The sequence below is a fragment of the Macaca nemestrina genome, chromosome 19 (genome assembly GCF_043159975.1).
Source record: "Macaca nemestrina isolate mMacNem1 chromosome 19, mMacNem.hap1, whole genome shotgun sequence".
Taxonomy (NCBI): domain Eukaryota; kingdom Metazoa; phylum Chordata; class Mammalia; order Primates; family Cercopithecidae; genus Macaca; species Macaca nemestrina.
Genome location: NC_092143.1, coordinates 82,397,456 through 82,419,689, shown reverse-complemented (window position 1 = coordinate 82,419,689; position 22,234 = coordinate 82,397,456). Strand labels below are relative to the sequence as shown.

General features: G+C 36.7%; 1 protein-coding gene across 3 annotated transcripts in view; it reads right to left on the bottom strand.

Moving 5' to 3' along the window:
• LOC105478918 (ankyrin repeat domain 62) overlaps positions 1 to 22,234 on the bottom strand; it is an 80,978-nt gene that overhangs the window by 5,161 nt on the left and 53,583 nt on the right. For all 3 annotated transcript variants that reach the window (XM_011736649.3, XM_011736647.3, XM_011736648.3), the window contains exons 20-25: positions 21,549 to 21,718; positions 12,505 to 12,538; positions 12,090 to 12,231; positions 5,311 to 5,524; positions 2,300 to 2,483; positions 217 to 1,140 (exon numbers count right to left, since the gene is read on the bottom strand). In XM_011736649.3, the coding sequence (XP_011734951.2) occupies positions 217 to 1,140; positions 2,300 to 2,483; positions 5,311 to 5,524; positions 12,090 to 12,231; positions 12,505 to 12,538; positions 21,549 to 21,718 (1,668 nt within the window). The remainder of the gene's footprint in view (positions 1 to 216; positions 1,141 to 2,299; positions 2,484 to 5,310; positions 5,525 to 12,089; positions 12,232 to 12,504; positions 12,539 to 21,548; positions 21,719 to 22,234) is intronic.

Genomic DNA, 22,234 nt, shown 5'->3' with positions numbered 1-22,234 from the left:
TCCTAAGTGTCACATTGTCTTTACTCAAAGGAAAGCATCTCCTAGCTCTAACTTTTATTTGCTGGAAACAAGTTATGTTTCTAAGGTGATAGAGCAGAACTGTTGATCATGTATGTATTTTGATATTCAACTTGATTCAGTGTTTAGCCATAACCAAATATACTTTAAATTTTACTTCAGAAAGTTTGAAAAATACTTATTTTTCTTGATACTTACTTCTCCTTCTTCTTTCTCTTTTTCATATTGGCATTGTCTTTCTTTTAAAAGAGTGCATTCCTTCATCAACTCCTTATTGTTCTCTTCTAGCTTTCTACACTCAGCTTGAAGTTTTTCTACAGTATCTTCACATTTGGCTTGGATATTAATTATTGTTTTTTCCTGATTGTCAGCTTTCTTGTCAGCATCATTACACTGCTGTTGATACAACAGATTTCGGCTTTGTAGTTGAAATAGTCCATCCTCTACAGATTGCTGCTTTCTCACGTATTTTTCAAAAATAGGTTGGTCATTTTGGTACATGTGCTCAATGTCCTTCAGTCGACACTGTGTTCGGCTTAGGACTCCTTGCATGTGTTCTATAGCCAATGTCTTTTCTTTGAGAGCCTCTCTTTCATAATGGAGCTCAGTTTCCAGGCCACTGGATGTACTCTCAATTTTAGAAAGTTGCTGAGAAAGAATTTCAATGTGAGAATTAATATTTTCTTGTAAATGACACCATTCATTTACTGTGCTCTGGAAAGCAAGCTGTCGGTCTCTGTTTGCTGACAGACATTGATCGTGATCATGTAGGGCAGCAGTCAGTCTACAAGGGTATGATTCCATTTCTGTTTTCAGTCTTTGTGTGCTTTGTTTTTCCTTCTCTAGCTCCAAATTGAGCACTGTATTCTCATCCATCAGAGCACTAAGCTCTTTACTGTAACGGGTTATTGTTTTTGTTAATGTTTCCTCATTCAGCTTTAGAGTCTTTTCAAGGTCTTCATTGTTTTCCTTTATAATTTCAATATCCTTGAAATATTTCTTTTCTGTTTCCTGGTTCTGATATTTAATTGTGTCTATTTCCAGCCTGAGTCTGGCAATTTCATCCCGCATCAAGTGATTTTCCTGCCACAGGTCTCTTTCTTTTTCATGAGTATGAGAACTCTAAATAAAACAAAGAAAACTTTCAACTAGCACCCAATAAAATGACATATTAAGATTTCTTCTGAAACCAAGTAAGTAATAACCTGTTACATTTATACAATGAAAGAGTTGCCATCTGGATATCCAACTGGAAAAAAAAAGTTGAATCAAAACCTCAAATCTTTTAGAGCATAAATTCTCAAAAGTTCAAAAATGTATTTGAAGACAATGGATCTATAAAAGAAAAAAAAAAAAAGAAACCACTAGAAATTACTTAAGAATCTCGTAATTTTTTTTTAAAAAGGCTTTTACTGAATTTCAACAAACCCAAAAACATAAATGATTAAAAACTATGATTACATTTAGAAACTGGGTTTACACACTAACATCTAACCTTTACTTTCCCTATAGTAAGAGCCTTAGCTCTGCAGATATCTGGACAGATGAAATTTTCCAAATTCCTTAAGTTTATTTTTTTCTGTGAATATTTTATAGATAATTCTACTTTTCTTACATTTTTAGAGTCAGTTTTAACAATGACATGTATTGATAAATGACAGATCTGGGCATTGTACTAAGCACTTTTGTATGCATACATCAATAAATTTATTTAGTTATCACAATTCTGCAAGGAAAGGTCAAAAATAGAAGCAAGTTCCTGGATTTTTCCTAGGTCCTCTGACTCTGCTTCTAGTGCTCCTCCACCAGATCACAGTTACTTCCATGGGGTAGACATGCAAATACAATAGAAACCTTTTCTTTCAAAACACCAAATAAGATAAAATTTATAAAGCTCTTCTTAGGAAATCCTGAGATCATATACTATTATGATAACTTTTATTTCCTTTTCACAATGTTTGAAACCATAATTAATGTGAAATAGGGAAACCTACACTGAACTATGTCACTAGGAACAAATTACTTATCAACAAAATATCACTAAGTATATATTATGGGTTATCATTGTTTTCCAAAGGTCTTTGAGCTGAAATAAAATATAACTTTGAAGCCAAGATTTATAATAAATAATTGCAGTTGTAAGTTTCATTTATTTTTAAGATGAAATAAAATTTGTAGTTTGTTTTAGAACTACATCATATATATAAAGTCAAAGGGATATTCTAAGTCATATTAATAAAATAATATTAGAAATGTAAAATTTTACCAAACATTAATTTACCTCATTTGAGTTACTTCTTACAGTCTTCAGTTCCACTTCCAATGATTTGAGAGTCAGTTGAAGTTGTTTTTTCACTTCAGTTTGTGTCCTATACTGCTCTTCCATTATTTTTAACTCTTCTGTATCTTTTTCATACAACTCTTCAGCCTTTCTTCTTTTTTCTTCTTCTTCTTGTAAGATACAGCTGTAGTTAAATATACTTATCTTAAAATCCTTTAAAAACAAAACACTCATATGCTGGTTTACTATCCTAATAAAGTGCCAATGTTCTTGAATATTTTTTCTTTCTAGTTTTCATGTTAATATCTCACTTCGATATCTTCCAAAGAACATATATAAATTGAAAGGTAGTAAGGAACATCCTGCTAATTGATTAGCTTCTGTTATTATTAATTTTAGTAAATATTATGGAAAAGGATGTTGAAAATTATTAGGTAAAGCTACAAGTTAAAAATTACCTTTTCTTCACACAGTAATAATTACTCCTCAGTCAGGATGAATCATTTAGAGTTAGCTAATTTAAAAAAAAGTTTTTTTTTAATAAACAAGTTGATACCTTCACTAGAAATAAATTTGCATCTTCATAAAATATTGCAAGTGTCCCTAAACATGATTTACATTGTAAGATAGCACCTTCAGATGTCTTCTTGCAACATATATCTCCAGATGACAATAATCCAAGACTAAGCTAAGGAATCTAAGATGTTACCCATACGTTTTATGTTTCTTTTTCTGGTAACACTTTTGACTTATTCTGTTGATTAGTATGTATTTTACAAGCAATTTTTTTTTTACGCTTTTGTTTTTTTTTATTATTATTATACTTTAAGTTCTAGGGTACATGTGCATAACGTGCAGGTTTGTTACATATGTATACTTGTGCCATGTTGGTGTGCTGCACCCATCAACTCATCAGCACCCATCAACTCGTCATTTACATCAGGTATAACTCCCAATGCAATCCCTCCCCCCTCCCCCCTCCCCATGATAGGCCCCGGTGTGTGATGTTCCCCTTCCCGAGTCCAAGTGATCTCATTGTTCAGTTCCCACCTATGAGTGAGAACATGCGGTGTTTGGTTTTCTGTTCTTGTGATAGTTTGCTAAGAATGATGGTTTCCAGCTGCATCCATGTCCCTACAAAGGACACAAACTCATCCTTTTGTATGGCTGCATAGTATTCCATAGTGTATATGTGCCACATTTTCTTAATCCAGTCTGTCACTGATGGACATTTGGGTTGATTCCAAGTCTTTGCTATTGTGAATAGTGCTGCAATAAACATACGTATGCATGTGTCTTTATAGCAGCATGATTTATAATCCTTTGGGTATATACCCAGTAATGGGATGGCTGGGTCATATGGTACATCTAGTTCTAGATCCTTGAGGAATCGCCATACTGTTTTCCATAATGGTTGAACTACTTTACAATCCCACCAACAATGTAAAAGTGTTCCTATTTCTCCACATCCTCTCCAGCACCTGTTGTTTCCTGACTTTTTAATGATTGCCATTCTAACTGGTGTGAGATGGTATCTCATTGTGGTTTTGATTTGCATTTCTCTGATGGCCAGTGATGATGAGCATTTTTTCATGTGTCTGTTGGCTGTATGAATGTCTTCTTTTGAGAAATGTCTGTTCATATCCTTTGCCCACTTTTTGATGGGGTTGTTTGTTTTTTTCTTGTAAATTTGTTTGAGTTCTTTGTAGGTTCTGGATATTAGCCCTTTGTCAGATGAGTAGATTGCAAAAATTTTCTCCCATTCTGTAGGTTGCCTGTTCACTCTGATGGTAGTTTCTTTTGCTGTGCAGAAGCTCTTTAGTTTAATGAGATCCCATTTGTCAATTTTGGCTTTTGCTGCCATTGCTTTTGGTGTTTTAGACATGAAGTCTTTGCCCATGCCTATGTCCTGAATGGTACTACCTAGGTTTTCCTCTAGGGTTTTTATGGTATTAGGTCTAACATTTAAGTCTCTAATCCATCTTTTACAAGCAATTTTAAAATCCATTCTCAAACAAGACAAGATCTAATATTTAAACAATAAAGAATAATATCTGCCTTCCGCATAGAAGTTTGAATTAATTGAAACTCTGTAGCACAGACAGATGTTGACTAAGCTAATCAGTAATCACTTTCCATTTCACTTTTCATTCACTGCATATTAAGAGTAAAACTGGGCCAGGCGTGGTTGCTCACACTGTAATCCCAGAACTTTGGGAGGCCAAAGCCAGGGGATAACTTGCAGTCAGGAGTTTGAGACCAGTCTGGTCAAAGTGGCAAAACCTCATCTCTACTTAAAAAAAAAAAAAAAAAAAATTAGAAAGGCATGGTGATGCGTGCCTGTAATCCCAGCTACTTGGGAGGCTGAGGCACAAGAATCACTTGAACCTGGAAGCAGAGGTTGCAGTGAGCTGCACCGCTGCACTCCAACCTGGGTGACAGAGCAAGACTCTGTCTCAAAAGGACAAGGAAAAAAAAAAAAAAAAAAAAAACGATAAAACTGGTTAATTTTAAAAATAATTACTCTGGGTGGAGAAAAGTATACATTTCATACTCAAATTATAAATTATAAACTTTCTTAAAAACAACTTAGTAATATTTAATCAAAGATCTCTTTTAAAAAGCTCCTATACTCTAACCAGATAGCTCTATTTTGAAAAATTTATCCAAAGAAATAGAAATGTAGAAAACTATGGATATATAAGATGTTTCTTAGAGCATTAATACAAAAAATTAAAACCCCCAATTTCAATTTATTAAATAATGAAATTTCCATAGGGTAAAATTCTATATAGCCATTAAAATAATGATTTAAAGGAATATGCAATTAATTATTAGAGAAGTATTCACAATTAAGAACTTGTGATATTTTATCCAAAAATTTCACATTCCACAATTTTAAGTTTTCTTCTCTAGTAAACCCTAGAAGGTAAGTCAGCTATTACAAAAATTATCCTACATATCTTTAGTATAAATAGTTCAAGTATTTCTTTAAAACTAGAATGTGATACCTGAAATTACAGAGCTTTTGTTTACATTCAAGATTCTGATGCTCTAACTGTGATTTGGTTTCGTCTGTTTCAGATAGTTCCTTTTGTAGCATGCTAATCTTATTTTTCATTTTTTGAAATTTTACTTTAAGTTGTTCACAGTTACATTTTTTATGTTCTATTGATCTTTCACATGCAGCTATTGCATTCTTGATTTTCAATAGGCTAACAAAATCTGTAACCGGGAGAAAACAAAATAGAGATAAAATACATGAGTAGGTTTTTAAATATAAAGGACTGTGCATTTCAACATGGCACTGATTCATACACTGAATGGATATGTATCTATTAAGTGCTTGCAATGTAGAAAATATTTTAAAAAGCTCTTCAGATAAAACAGACAACACGTCTGATCTTGTTTAGCTTAAAGTGTAGTAAAGAACACAGAAAAAAAGTGACAATTACAAATTCAGACAGATGCTATAAGAATACATAGTTTTTCAGTCATGTAAGAGAATCTGACCTATACTTGGCCCAGGGAATATTTCTCTGAGGAAGAGAAGGCTACGCTGAGAAATAAAAAAAGAGAAGGAAGCAGCTGAGCAAAGGAGGAAGCAAAGTACTTTGGCTAGTCTGCTGCATGTGCTGGAGTTCTGCTACAATCTGCTTCCAGCCAAGAGGGAGCAACGGGTGCTGATTTTCCTCCTTACCTGAAACAACCAACACAGACAAAATATATTAAACAATGATTTTCAACACAGTGGACTTCAGATAATGAAGATGGTCATCACTGAAAGACAGGAAACAAATGTAGGCCTTTTTGTTGATAGAGCTTCTTTTGTTGCCAGAGCTCCCAGACCATGATAAAGCGAGAAAATCTGACATAGATTCCCTGAGCTGGGGCAGTGACGCTAAGAATGTAGTAAAACAAAAGCAGAAAGAAATCACAGGACAGAACACTGGAGAGGATAAAGCAGCACAGGAAACAAACCCTGGAGATCTGCAGAGGTCCCCTCTAAAGTATTTAGTGGAATAATGAAAAAAATGGATGTGTGCTAGGCAACTTCCCAAGACCTAGGGGTGGCGAGTGGTGGGGGGACACAATAGAAAAAGATTAGGAGAAACCATGCCTGGTGTTCACAAAGTGCCCAGAAGAGGGTCCATTACCCAAGAGCCAGGCCCAAAAAACTCATACTTCACAGGATGATAAATAATCCAAAAACTCTTGCCTCAGGAGTGGCAAATTACCCAGAATCTAGAAGCAAGAACAATAAGAATTCTGTTTATAAGTAAATCACTGTACCCCAAATAAAGCTCGAGACAGTAAGTGGAGGCATGAAAGGTATTTTTAAAAAAATCAAACCACACCTGTAGGAATGCAAATTACAATGTCAGAGGTAAAAACTACAATAGAAAATAAACACAGATCACAATCATAAATTTGTTGTGACGAACCATGAGAAACCTTCAAGCAACTAATATATAAATCTCCAAATAGAAAACAACAAAGACAGAAAAGAAATTTGAAAAATAATTGGCCCAAAACATTCTAAACTTGGCAAAATCTATATTCCCACAGATCCAGGAAGGAACTGTCTGGGACAAAAAAAATAAATAAAACGGTGGCTCAAGCCTGTAATCCCAGCACTTTGGGAGGCTGAGACGGGCAGATCACGAGGTCAGGAGATCAAGACCATCCTGGCTAACACGGTGAAACCCCCGTCTCTACTAAAAAAAAAAAAAAAACCAAAAAAAACTACCCGGGCGAGGTGGCGGGTGCCTGTAGTCCCAGCTACTCGGAAGGCTGAGGCAGGAGAATGGCGTAAACCCGGGAGGCGGAGCTTGCAGTGAGCTGAGATCCGGCCACTGCACTCCAGCCTGGACGACAGAGCGAGACTCCGTCTCAACAACAACAACAAAAATAAATAAATAAATAAAGTGTACCATTGTCATTTTCTTATACCATCTATGATGTGGTGTAACATTACTTGAAGGTAGACTGTGATAGGTTAAAATTATATACTATAAATCCTAAATAAATCACTGAGATAGCAAACAAAGAGTTATATATAATAAACCAAAAAAGAAATACGAAATTAAATCATAGAAAATAGCTGATTAATCTAAAGGAAAGCAGAAAAAGAAGGGGAACAAATAGCAGCAAGACTGACAGCAATCAAACAGCACAATGACAGGCAAACTTAACTATATTGAGTATCACATTATAAATGAAACTGGTCCACAAGCCTCAATTAAAATGCAGACTGACAGACTCGATAAGAAAGCAATACCCAACTACATGCTGTCTATAAGAAATGTATGTTAAATGTAAAGAGACAAATCGGCCGCAAGAATAGAAAAAGATACATGCTAACACTTGACAGAAGACTACTGAGAAGAAATGGTTCAATTAATATCAAAGTAGATTTCACAGCAAAACAATTTCCAGCAATAAATAAGGTCATGTCATAATGATGAAAGTTTCAGTTAATCAAGAAGATATAATAATCCTAAATGTTTATGCCCCTAATAACATAAGAAATTCAAAATACATGAGGCCAAAGTAGATAGAACTATAAAAGGAAATAGACAATTTCTAAGTAATCTGAGATTTCAATACCCTTTACTCAGGAAGTGATAGAACAAGGAGGCAGAAAATTAGCAAGAATAGAGCAGACTTAAAAAACAGCATGCCTTTCAAGTACCTATGGAACACTTACCAAAACCGACAATGTTTTAGGCCATACAATAAATCTCATTAAAAAGATTAAGTAAAAAGAATGTAAGTCATACAAAGTACATATCCTGACCACAAATCAATGATATTAGAAACCAATAACAAAAATAATGCTAAGAAATACTCAAATACATGAAACACACGTATAAAATGTATACGTGTAAAATAATGCTAAGAAACACACGTATAAAAAACCCTGGTTCAAGGAGACTATGAAAAAAGAAAATATTTTGAACTGAATAAAAATGAAAAAATAACATATTGGGGTTTGTAGAATGCAGCAACAACTGCACTTAAATACACATTTTTAGCACTAAATATCAATATTATAAGAGTCTCAAATCAATAACCCTGACTTCTCCCCTAAGAAAATGGAAATAAATAAATAAATAAATAAATAAATAAAAAATAAAATAAAATGAGAGAATTAAACCCAAAGCAAGCAGAGGGATAAAAAACAAAACCATCTGCTGTGGTCTGAATGTTTGTGTTCCCAAAAGTTCATCTGCTGAAACCTAATCACAAGGGCGGATTTTTCGAGGTAGTGAAATCATGAGAGCCAAGCCCTCATGAATGGGATTAGTGTTCTTACACAACACAGCCCAGAGAGCCCCTCCACCCCTTCTGCCATGTGAGGACACAGAGAAAAAGAACACATCTATGATCCAGGAAGGTTCCTTACCACACAGCAAATTTGACAGCACTTTGACCTTGGACTCTGCAGACTCCAGAACTGTAAGAAATCATTTTCTACTGTTTATAAGCTACCCAGTCTATGGTATTTTGTTATACTATTGGTTTCAGGAAAAAAAGGAAGATCAGCAACACCAAACACTTTGGGAGATTGATAAATGTGAGAAATGTCTATTTACTCTGGCTGATCAGGAAGAAGAGAAGATACAAATTACTATACATGCAAATTACCATACATGCAAATTACCAAGTCAAACAAGCCAACCTAAAAACGCTACTTTTTTTTTTTGTTTTGTTTTGAGACAGAGTCTTGCTCTGTCTCCCAGGCTGGAGTGCAAAGACATAAGCTTGGCTCACTGCAACCTCTGCCTCCCAGCTTCAAGCGATTCTCCTGCTTCAGCCTCCTGAGTAGCTGGGATTACAAGCGCCTGCCACCACACCCGGCTAATTTTTGTATTTTTAGTAGAGAAAGGGTTTCGCCATGTTGGCCAGGCTGGTCTTGAACTCCTGACCTCAGGTGATCCACCCATCTTGGCCTCCCAAAAGTGCTGGGATTACAGGCGTGAGCCACCGTGTTCAGCCTTAAAATGTTACTTTCTGTATGATTCCAACTATATGACTTTCTGAAAAATGTAAAACTATGGATATAGTAAAAAGATCAGTGGCTGCCAGAGGATGAGGGACACCAGGAAAGGATACACAGGCAGAGTACTGAGGATTTTTAGGGAGGTGAAAATGTATATGACTTGCATACATGTCAGTGTACCTTAAGACCAAACCCATACGATGTATAGCACCAGCGTACAATGCACACTACGGGCTGCAGGTGATTCTGATGTGCCAATGTAGGCTCATCCATTATAGCAACTGTACCACTATGGGAGGGTTACTGATAAGGAGGGAGGCTACATATGTGTGCAGGTAGAAGGTATTTGAAAAGTGTCTGTACCTTCCTCTCAATTTCGCTGTGAACATAAAACTGGTCTAATAAATAAACTCTTTATAATAAACCAATAAAGACTTTATCATAACTTCTTTAGAAAATTGAATCCAACAGTATAATAAAAGGACAATACATCATAAACAAATGGGTTTTTTTCCCAGGACTGCAGGGTTGGCTTAACATTCAAACATCGTTGTTATCTGCCAGATTAACAATGGAAAACAGTAGATCCATAGAATCATCTCAACAGATAGGGGCATTTGATACAATTCAACACTCATTCCTGATTTTGTAAAAATGAAAAAGTCTCAGCAAAGTAAGAATTTTTCAGCAAGATAAAGAGCATCTATGATGAACCTACAGCTAACATGTATCACGGTGAAAAACTGAGTATGTTCCCCAGAAGATGAACAACAACACAGGAATGTCTGCTTTTACTGCTTTTATGCAGCATTGTTCTGAAGACTCTAGCTAGCGCAGTCGGGCAAGAAAAAGAAATAAAAGTCATCCCAGTTGAAAAAATAAATAAAACTATCTTTATACACAACCATGACCACACAATAGGTTTCAGTAAACTCTAACCTGTGGACCAGCTTCTTGTCTTCGTCAATGAGCACAGCTGTGTTCATTAATGTACAGGTTGTCTATGGCTGCTCTCATACTACAGTGGCAGAGTCTATCAGCTACAACAGAGACCCCTTTTGCCACAAGTCTTTAATAAGAGGGTACTTTGAGAAAGAAAAGGTTTGACAATCTTTATGTAGAAAATCTGATCAAATCTACCAAGAATTAATAAGTGAGTATTATTAGTACCAGGACTAATAAGTGAGTTCAGTAAGATTGAAGTATACAAAACCAACATACAAAAATCAACTGTATTTCTATACACTCATGATAAACAATCAGATTAAATTTTTAAGCATATCATTTACAACTACATCAAAAACTGAAACAGATAAATCTGATAAACTATAGAAAGACTTATACACTAAAAACTACCAAATATTACTGAGAAAATTAAATATGACATATAAATGCAGACATCCATTTTTTTAAAGAGTAGGAAGATTCATTATTAAGATGTCCACTCTCCATAAATTAATCTATAAATACAACACAATTCTAACCTAATGTCCAACAAGCCAGTACTTGTTGGACATTTTTAAATGACAAGGTGATTCTAAATTTTTTTTAAATTGACAAGCTGATTCTAAAGTTCATGTGGAAATGTAAAACTAGCATAGGCAAAACACAACGAAGAAGAGAAAAATCAACTTCAACAATTACTCTACATCAACAGCAACCAAAACAGTTGGCCACTGGTACAGGATGAATATCCCTTATTAAAAATGCTTGGGACCAAAAGTGTTTCAGGTTTTGGATTTTGGAATATTTGCATATACATGATGCAATATCTTGGCGATAGGACGCATGTCTAAACACAAAATACTTATTCACAAAGACAGATGGTAATTAAAAAAATACTGTCAATAATTTTGTGCATGAAACAAAGTTTGTGTATATGAGGTGAACATGCTTAGTCATTAGGATCATGCATATTAACCACATCCATAAGAATGGCTACAAATAAATACTGCAATACTTAGTGTGACAACACAGTAACCACAACTGTCCTGTTGTGCTGATGAGATGGAAATGGTACACTTTTTTTTTTTTTTACAACAATTTGGCAGCTTTTTCTAAAAAGGGAACATAAAGCTGCATAGGACACTCTTGCAGGTTATGGATAACTACCTTTGTTTCACACGTGTATGTATCTGTCAAAACTTATCAAACTGTAAATTTTACATATGTGCACTTTAACATGTATCAGTTATACCTCCCTGAAGCTACTGATTGTAGGAGCAAACACCTGGGACACTGGCTGTGACACAGAGAGAAACAAGGGTGTGAAATGAAGTAGTATAAAGCTAGAGCATTGTCATCCTTACCTTATAGCAATGATAAGTGGCAGCTGGGTGTTAAGCAAACAGGTAACATGATCAGATGTGAATTTTAAAAATGTATATAATTATGATTATAATTATATAATCCCTACTACCCCACCTTCCAAAACCACAGAATAGACCATGGTTTTGGAAGGTGGGGTAGTAGGAAAAAGAGTTAAATAAGATTATCACAGTATTCCAGGTATGAGATAATGATAACCTGACCCTAGGTAAAGGCATAGAAGAGAAGCAGAGTCAACAAATAGATTTGAGAGTGTCATTCACACTGGGAAAGGGTGGAATGATCACAGCTCTTTGGTTAAGAGTATACAAGGTAGAGTAGTTCTCATTCTACGTTCACAAGAAGCATACTTCCGAGATGAACATCCCTATAACATCTATGGTACAGTGCTAAGCAATATCTGCATACATTACTATAGGATAGGGAAAGAGCCTTATATTTATGCATTGGTCCTACCTTTACACTCCATTCCATGTTGTTCAATGAGTAACATAAAATTCTTATCATCAGAGTAAGGCAAGTCATCATCCTCTGAGGTTTTTATAGATGACCCAGTTACGTCATTAAGGTCATCCTTGAAATATATTTGGCTTTTAACCTATAAAATAAATAACACTGTTTCAAAATGCCCTCAAAATATTTATAGCATATACTAAATATACACCAGCGGGAATTATCCATCTTTTTATACGAGCAAAAACACAGGTACTTCATAAAATAACTGACTTTGGTTAAAAGGGTGCTTTTATGAATGGTTAACGGTGCTTTATCAAAGTCAATGTCTTTACAACAAAAGATTTTCTGTTTTTTTACCATGATCTTTTATAAGGTATTTTCAACAACATTCTTGACAAATTTACTTTTATAATACCTTGCTCTTTTCATTGGAGGTTTTCCTTGCAAGCCTAAAAAAAAAAAAAAAAAAAAAAATTCCAATCAGGCAATTAGTAAATATGTAAAATACAAAGAATATCTAAAACATTTTTATATAAAACCGCTGTATTTGTAATTTCTCTCTCTTATAATGTTTACAGGTAATGTTTTTACAGGTGATGTAAAATATATTTTTTTACAAGGGGAAAAATTATAAATGGAAAGGGCAGTGCTACGGGACAAATGAAATATACTAATGTCAAAATATTAACTTTAAATCAAGCTTTCTGATCATCAAAGACAGAAAAAAAAACATTATTTGCAGTATTTGATAGAAAAATATGTATCCTGGGGTTTTCTCTCATCGCCCTTTTCAATACAAACAAAGTTTTACTGGTACTAAGACCTATTTGATAAATATTACTTACGTAACAGAATCCCTTTTTTAATGATAACATTAACTAGTCTTTTCAGGACACACTGTGCAAGTACTGTGTACTATTCTAAACACTGTACATATATTTAAGTCATTTAAATCCTCCCAGCAATTCTGTCAAGTAGGTAACATACTAGATATTTTATAAAGAAAGAAACTAGGCACAGAAAGGCCACATAACTTGCCCAAACACATAAAACTGTTCAATAGTAGACTAAGCATTCAAACCCAAGAACTCTGGCTCCAAAACATGTGTTTCACAATATGCTATGAAAGTAATATTTATTTTCTTTCTTTTTTTTTTTTTTTTTTGAGACGGAGTCTCGCTCTGTCGCCCAGGCTGGAGTGCAGTGGCCGGATCTCAGCTCACTGCAAGCTCCGCCTCCCGGGTTCGGGCCATTCTCCTGTCTCAGCCTCCTGAGTAGCTGGGACTACAGGCGCCCGCCACCTCGCCCGGCTAGTTTTTTGTATTTTTTAGTAGAGACGGGGTTTCACCGTGTTAGCCAGGATGGTCTCGATCTCCTGACCTAGTGATCCGCCCGTCTCGGCCTCCCAAAGTGCTGGGATTACAGGCTTGAGCCACCGCGCCCGGCCGTAATATTTATTTTCAAGTAATATGATAGCAGATGAATTCATATTATCTTTCAGTTTCTGAATATAAGTAACAATTTCTGAATCTTGCAATATTTTTAAAGTAAGATTTTAACTTTGGCATTTTTTTTAAGTTCAGTGGTACAACTGCAGGTTTGTTATGTATGTAAACTTGTGTCACGGGGGTTTGTTGCAGATTATTTCATCACACACGTATTAAGCCTAGTACTCATTAGTTATTCTTCCTGATTCTTTACCTCCACTCATCCTCCACTCTCCACCTTCCAAAAGGTGCCAGTGTGTGTTGCTCCTCTCAATGTGTCTATGTGTTCTCACCATTTGGCTCCCATTTTTGAGAAAGAACATGTGGTATCTGGTTTTCTTTTACTGTGTTAAATTGCTAAGGATAATGGCCTTCAGCTCCATCCATGTTCCCGCAAATGACATGATCTCATTTTTTTATGGCTACCTAATATTTCCTGGTGTATATGTACCACATTTTCTATATACAGTCTATCAGTAATAGGCATTTATTTTGATTCCAGGTCTTTGCTATTGTGAATAGTACTGCAATGAATATATGCATGCATGTGTCTTTATAACAAAATAATTTATATTCCTTTGGGTATGTACCCAGTAATGAGATTGTAGGTTGAATGGTACTTCTGTCTTTGAGGAAATGCCACACTGTTTTCCACAATGGCTGAACTAATAATGTACACTCCCACCAACAGTGTATATGCATTCCTTTTTCTGTGCAACCTCACCAGCATCTGTTATTTTTGTACCTTTTTTTTTTTGAGGCGTAGTCTCAGTCTGTTGCCCAGGCTGGAATGCTCAGTGACGTGATCTCAGCTCACTGCAACCTCTGCCTCCCAGGTGCAAGCAATTCTTCTGCCTTAGCCTCCTGAGTAGCAGGGATTATAGGCGAGTGCCACCACACCAGGTTAATTTTTGTATTTTTAGTAGAGACGATGTTTCACCAATATTGGTCAGGCTGGTCGCAAACTCCTGACCTCCTGATTCATCTGCCTCGGCCTCCCAAAGTGGTGGGATTACAGGCGTGAGCCACCATGCCTGGCCTGGACTTTTTAATAATAGCCATTCTTACTGGTGTTAGATGGCATGTTATTGTGGTTTTGATTTGGATTTCTCTAACGATCAGTGAAGTTGAGCTTTTTTCCCATGTTTGTTGATCTTGTGTATGTCTTCTTTTGAAAAGTATCTGTTCTTGGCCTGGAGCAGCGGCTGACATCTGTAATCACAGCACTTTGAGAGGCCAAGGTGGGCAGATTACTTGAGGTCAGAAGTTTGAGACCAGCCTGGTCAACATGGCAAAATACCATCTCTGCTAAAAATACAAACATTAGCAGAGTGTGGTAGGACATGCCTGTAGTCCCAGTTACTCAGCAGGCTGAGGCATGAGAATCACTTGAGCCTGGGATGGGGAGGGAAGTTGCAGTGAGCCGAGATCACAGCACTGCACTCCGGCCTGGGAGACAGAGCAAGACTAAAATACAAAGAAAAAAAGAAAAGTATCTGTTCATGTCCTTTGCCCAGTTTTTATGGGATTTTCTCTTGTATTTACGTTTCTTACAGATGTTAGATATCAGATGTTTGCCAGATGCATAGTTTGCAAAAATGTCTTCCTTTGTGGAGGTTGTCTGTTCAGTCTGATGACAGTTTCTTTTGCTGTGCAGAATCTCCTTAGTTTAATTTGATTCCACTTGTCAATTTTTGCTTTTGTTGCAATTGCTTTGGCATCTTCATGATGAAATCTTTGCCGGTGCCTATGTCCAGAATGGTATTGCCTAGATTGTCTTCCTGGGTTTTTATAGCTTTCAATTTTACAGTTAAATCTTTAATCCATCTTGAGGTAATTTTTGTTTATGGTATAAGGAAACGGTGAACTTTCAATCCTCTGCATATGGCTAGCCAGTTATCCCAGCACCATTTATTGAATACGGTCCTGTCCTTGTTGCTTTTTGTCAGGTTTGTTGAAGATCAGAGATTTGCAGCTGTGTGGTCTTATTTCTGGGTTCTCTTTTGTTCCACTGGTCCATGTGTCTGTTTTGAACCAGTGCCATGTTGTTTGGTTTCTGTAACTCCGTAGTATAGTTTGAAGTCAGGTAGTGTGATTCCTCCAGCTTTGTTCTTTTTGCTGAGGACTGCCTTGGCTATTCATGCCTTTTTCTGGTTCCCTATGAATTTTAAAATAGTTTCCTGTATTTCTGTAAAGAATGTCAGTGGTAGTTTAATAGGAACACCATTGAGTCTATCAAATGCTTTGGGCAGTATGACTTTTTTTTTTTTCTTTTTTTTTTTTTTGAGATGGAGTCTTGCTGTTGTCGGCCTAGGCTGAAGTGCAATGGCATGATCTCTGCTCACTGCAATCTCTGCCTCCTGGGTTCCAGCAATTCTCCTGCCCTCAGCCTCCCGAGTAACTGAGATTACAGGTGCCTGCCACCATGCCTGGCTAATTTTTGTATTTTTAGTAGAGATGGGGTTTCACCATGTTGGCCAGGCTGGTCTCAAACTCTATCTCTGAGCAGTGTTTTGTAGTTCTCCTTGTAGAGATCTTTCCCCCTCTACTTAGCTGTATTCCTAGGTTTTTATGTTGTTGTTGTTTTGGTGGCAATTGTAAGAGTTCGCTCTTGGTTTGGCTCTTCACTTGACTATTCTTGGTTTATGGCAATGGTAGTAATTTTTGCACATTGATTTTGTATCCTGAAACTTTCCTCAAGTTGTATCAGCTTAAGATTTTGGGCCCACACTATGTGGTTTTCTAGGTATAGGATCATGTCATCTTCAAACTAAGATAGTTTGACTTCCTGTCTTCCTATTTGGATGCCCGTTATTTCTTTCTCTTGATGGATCACCCTGGCCAGAACTTACAATACTATGTTGGAAAGAAGTGGTGAGAGAGGGCATCCTTGTCTAGTGTCACTTTTCAAGGGGACCGCTTGCAGCTTTTGCTCATTCAGTATGACGTTTTCTGTGGGTTTGTCATATATGGTTCTTACTATTTTGAGGTATGTTCCTTCAATAACTAGTTGAGAGTTTCTAACATAAATGTTGAATTTCATCAAAAGACATTTCTGAATCTATTGAGATGTGATTATCTCAATAATAAACAGAATAATTCTGTTTATTTGATTAATCACTTATTGATTTTTTTTTTTTTTGAGACTGAGTCTCACTCTATCACCAAGGCTGGAGTGCAGTTTGCAATCTTGGCTCACTGCAACCTCTGCCTCCCGGGTTCAAGCGATTCTCCTGCCTCAGTCTCTTGAGTAGCTGAGACTATAGGTGCGCGTCAGCACACCCGGCTAATTGTTTGTATTTTTAGTAGAGACGGGGCTTCATTGTGTTAGTCAGGATGGTCTTGATCTCCTGACCTCATGATCCGCCCACCTCAGCCTCCCAGAGTGTTGGGATTACAGGCGTGAGCCACTGTGCCTGGCCTATTGATCTGCACATGTTGAAACAACCTTGCATCACAGGGATGAAGCTAAATGCTCACATCAAAAAGAAAGATCTCAAGTTAACAACCTAATGTCACAACTAAAACAACTAGAAAGGCAGGAGGAAAATCTAGGTGAGTGAGTGACATTCTGAAAGCCAAGTGAACAAAGTGATATGGAGGAAAAAGTTCTCCATGGGGTCAAATATTGCTGATAGGTTAAATAAAATGAGATCTAAGAAATTATGTCTAGATGTATCACAGTGAAAAAATGACAAGCTTGAGAGTAACAAGTTTGGAGGAGCGGTGAGAGTGAAAATTATGACAGTGAGTTCAAGAGTGAATGGAAGGGAAAGTTGAGTCCATGAGTACAGATGGTTCAATTTCAAGGATATCATACCTAAGCGGCATTATCGTGCATGACCTAATATTCTTCTTGTTCAACTGTATTTCCCAATCCTTTTATAATGATTAGTTACATAGTATGTTTTAACACTTAAGCATTTTTAAAATTATATACATATGGCATTTTTATAAGCCAGACCATGGTATAAATGAAGCCATAAAATTATAGAACTAGAAATCCCCTTGAGCATTTCTAGATTATATAAAAGTGATTAACATTTTGCTCATGCTTATAAAGACCAAAGACTAATGATTTCAAGGACAGTATTTTTTACTTGAGAAAACTCACCCAACTCTGAGACATTTTAAACTCATCAAGTACACAAAGCAATTAGTCATACTAAAATACTCAATTCTGTAACAGGAATAAAAAGTGACAATGCAAAAATATATTATTTTGTAAACTTAATTTTTGTAAATTATACAATATGAAGTCTACTGAAAATATGGTGTGGTTCATACTTTTCAAAGGAAGAATAATGACATGCATTGAGAGTGCCTCTGAACAGGAGATATACTGCACTGGCAGCACCTTGGTTTTCAGCACACAGGTCAGCAAATTATATAAATAGTGTATGCCAAATAATAAATAGTGTCTGCCAAATTCAGCCTACCTGTACTACCTGTTTGTGTAAGTTTTTTTTTTTTTTTTTTTTTTTTGGTAACAGTGAAACCTATTCTTTTACTGAATGACAAGGGAATCTATTCATTTATTGAATGACAGTAGTTCACTTATCAAGTGACAGAGTGACACCTATTCATTTATTGTCTATGAAAGATGTTGGACTACAACAACACAGACCCTCTGGTCCTTAAAGCCTAAATGTTATTATCTGGCTCTTTACATAAAAAGTTGGCCAACTCCTGGCTTGGTAGATCAAAGGTCCTTTGATATACTTCGATAACTTTTAGCAATATTGTAAATCTTTGTATAAAATATGGTTCCCCATGTGCAATCCCTTGGCAATATTCAGATTATTATAAAGGTCTAATATTTGAGCACTTTTGCATTGAGAAAAACAACAATTTTATAACTAACGATTCTGTTGGTAACAAAGTAAAGTGCCAATATAGCATGTAGCTTCCTCTTCTAACTCAGTCAACACTATAAGTATTAAGATCATACAATATTGTATTCTGACAAAATTTGCTTAGGAGAATTGGTACTTGCAGAGTGGGGTACTGCTATAAAGATAATCTGAAAATGTGGAAGAGACTGGAACTGGGTAACTCACAGAGGTTAGAAGTTTCGAGGGCTCAGAAGATGACAGCAAGATGGGAAAAACTGGGAATTAATTTCCTAGTGAATTGCTGAATGGTTTTGACCAAAATGCTGATAGTGATATGGACAATGAGGTCCAGGCTGACACAGTCTCAGATGAAGATGAGGAAGTTATTGAGAACTAAAGTAAAGGTCACTCATGCTATACTCTAGCAAAGAGACTGGTGGCATTTTGCCCCTGCCCTAGAGATCCGTAGAACTTTACACTTGAGAGAGATGATTTAAGTATCTGGCAAAAGAGATTTCTAAGCAGAAAAGCATTCCATATGTAACCTAGCTTATTCTGAAAAGCATTCATGTGGTCACAAAGATGGTTTGGAATTGGAACTTATGTTTAAAGAGGAAGCAAACCATAAATGTTTGGAAACTTTGATGCCTGACTACATGGTAGAAAAGAAAAACCTGTTTTCTGGGCAGAAATTCAAGCCTCCTGCAGAAACTTTCATAAGTAACAAGGAGCTGAGTGTTAATAGCCAAGACAATGGGGAAAATGTCTCCAGGGCATGTCAAAAATCTTCCCAGAAGACCCTCCCATCACAGGTGCAGAAGAAAAAATAAGTTTCTTGGGTTGGGACCAGGGCCCCGCTGCTCTGTGCAGACCTGGGACATGGCACCCTGCATCCCAGCTGCTCCAGCTCCAGCCATGGTAAAAAGGGCCAAGGTACAGCTCAGGCTGTTGCTTTAGAGAGTGAAAACCCCATGCCTTGGCAGCTTCCATGTGGTGTTGGGCCTACGGGTGCGCAGAACACAAGAGGTGAGGTTTGGGAACCTTTGCCTAGATTTCAGAGGATGTATGGAAATGCCTGGATGTCCAAGCAAAATCTGCTGCAGGGGCACAGCCCTCAAGAAGAACCTCTGCTAGGGCAGTGCAGAAGGGAAATGGAGAGTTGGAGCCCCCACAAAGTGCTCCCAATGGGGCACTTCCTAGAAGAGCTGTGAGAAGAGGGTGACCATCTTCCAGACCCCAAAAAGGTAGATCCACTGACAGCTCATACTGTGCACCTGGAAAAGCTGCAGGCACTCAACATCAGACCATGAAAGCAGCCACAAGGGCTGTCCCCTGCAGAGCCACAGCGGCAGAGCTGCTCAAGGCCATGGGAGCCCACACTTTGCATCAGTGTGCCCTGGATATGAGACATGGAGTCAAAGGAGATCATTTAGGAGCTTTAAGATTTAATGACTGCCAAGTAGAGTTTCAGACTTGCATGGGGCCTATGGCACCTTTGTTTTGGCTAATTTCTCCCATTTGGAATGGGAACATTTACCCAATGCATGTACCCTCATTGTATCTTAGAACTAACTAGTTTTTGATTTCACAGGCTCACATCTTTGTCTCGGATCAGACATTTTGGGTCCCAACTTGGACTTTTGGCTTAATGCTTGACTGAGTTAAGACACTGGGGGCACTGATGGGGAGGCAGTATTGGTTTTGAAATGTGAAAAGGACATGAGATTTGAAAGGGGCCAGGGGTGGAATAATATGGTTTGGTGCTGTGTCCCCACCAAAATCTCATCTCAAATCGTAATCCCCACCTGTCAGAAGAGAGACCTGGTGGAAGGTGACTTGATCATGGAGGCTGTTTCCCCCATGCTGTTCTTGTGATAGTGAGTGAGTTCTCACAAGAGCAGATGGTTTTAAAGTAGGGGACTTCCTTGCTCTCACTCTCTCCTACTGCCTTGTGGAGAAGGTGCTTGCTTCTCCTTTGCCTTCTGCCATGATTGTAAATTTCCAGAGGCTTCCCCAGCCATGAGGAACTGTGAGTCAATTAAACTTCTTTTGTTTATAAATTACCCAGTGTCAGGTAGTGTCTTTATAGCAGTATGAAAATAGACTAATACAAGATGTGTTATCAAACCAAATGCTTTAAAGATACTTTACTGGTGAAATATTCACTACACTATAAATGCAACTTCATTTTTATAAGAGGGTTGCATACTACATTATTTTATGGGTATGACTATTTCCTTATTAATAGACTTTTACACAATCTCAAATATTTTGATATGACAATGTTATAATGAAAGTTCTTACCATATATATGTATGCATGCAACAATTTCATATAAAGAAATAACTATACACACACACATATATGTTGGCCTATTGCATGTTATATATATGATATATATCATATATATAATAAATATATAATTAATGACTTTAACTGCTTGTGTGTATGTGTAAACTCATATTTTCCTGTAGAATCTAGTCCCAGAAGTAAAGCTGTCAGGTTAATGAAATGACATACTTAAAATTTTGATGCATGCTACTAAACTACCCTTCAATAAAGATTTACCAATTTCATTTAGCAACAGTGTATAAGAGCATGTCTTTCTTCACATTTGTCTAGTTATTTTATTTATTTATTTATTTATTTTGAGATGGAGTCTTGCTCTGTCGCCCAGGCTGGGGTGCAATGGCCGGATCTCAGCTCACTGCAAGCTCCGCCTCCCGGGTTTAAGCCATTCTCCTGCCTCAGCCTCCCGAGTAGCTGGGACTACAGGCCCCCGCCACCTCGCCCAGCTAGTTTTTTGGATTTTTAGTAGAGACGGGGTTTCACCGTGTTAGCCAGGATGGTCTCGATCTCCTAACCTCGTGATCCACCCGTCTCGGCCTCCCAAAGTGCTGGGATTACAGGCTTGAGCCACCGCGCCCAGCCGTCTACTTATTTTTTAAATAAAACATGAATATATTGGAAAGACTGTAACTCATTGCTTGTTAATTTGCATTTTATGATTACCAGGCAAGGCAGAATATTCCTCATAAAACTATAAAATTTGTTAATCGTACATATTAACCCAAATTATAATTCATTTTATAGAAAAATTAACAATGATCTGCTGTTAAATATTGCTATAGGATTACCTATCAAACTTGTCATTCTCCTTCCTGGGAAACTGATGATTATCAGGTTTTCTGTTCTTTATTTTGTGAGTTAATTCATCAACATCATCATTATAATTGTCACTGTCATCAGCATGTATATTTAAAACTTCCATTTTCTTATTTCTGCATTTCTTCATTTTTTCTTCAACCTTCAATGAAAGTTTCATACTGAGAATAACTGTCATTATTTTATCTAACAGAAAGAACTTTTTTGTGTTCATTTAATTCTTGACTCTGTCATATTAGTCATGACATGATAAAATACCTTGTGCTTACTTTTATCATTATATATAATTATACATGTTATAATTTTTATTGAAATTCATATAAAGTCTGATTTATTTGTTTGAGTGAATAAAATTTTCAAAACTTTCAAAATGGGCCCATTCCAAATTTGTGCTTTTATTCTCATTGCTGTCTAATATGCATTTTCACCCCCTGGTGCCCTTGTGACGAGCAGAAATAGAGAAATAAAAAGAAAGCCATGAAATCTGTCCTCTTCTATCTTCACCTCCTGGAGTTTACACTAAACGGCCAGAATTAGAGGATGTGACACTGTGGAGCTTCAAGAACAGAAAGGAAGCTTTCCCCTTTCTGCGGTTGAGCTTTCTTTTCCCACTGTCTTTTATTTTACTTTTTCCATTTGGATCCTAGGATATCAAAAA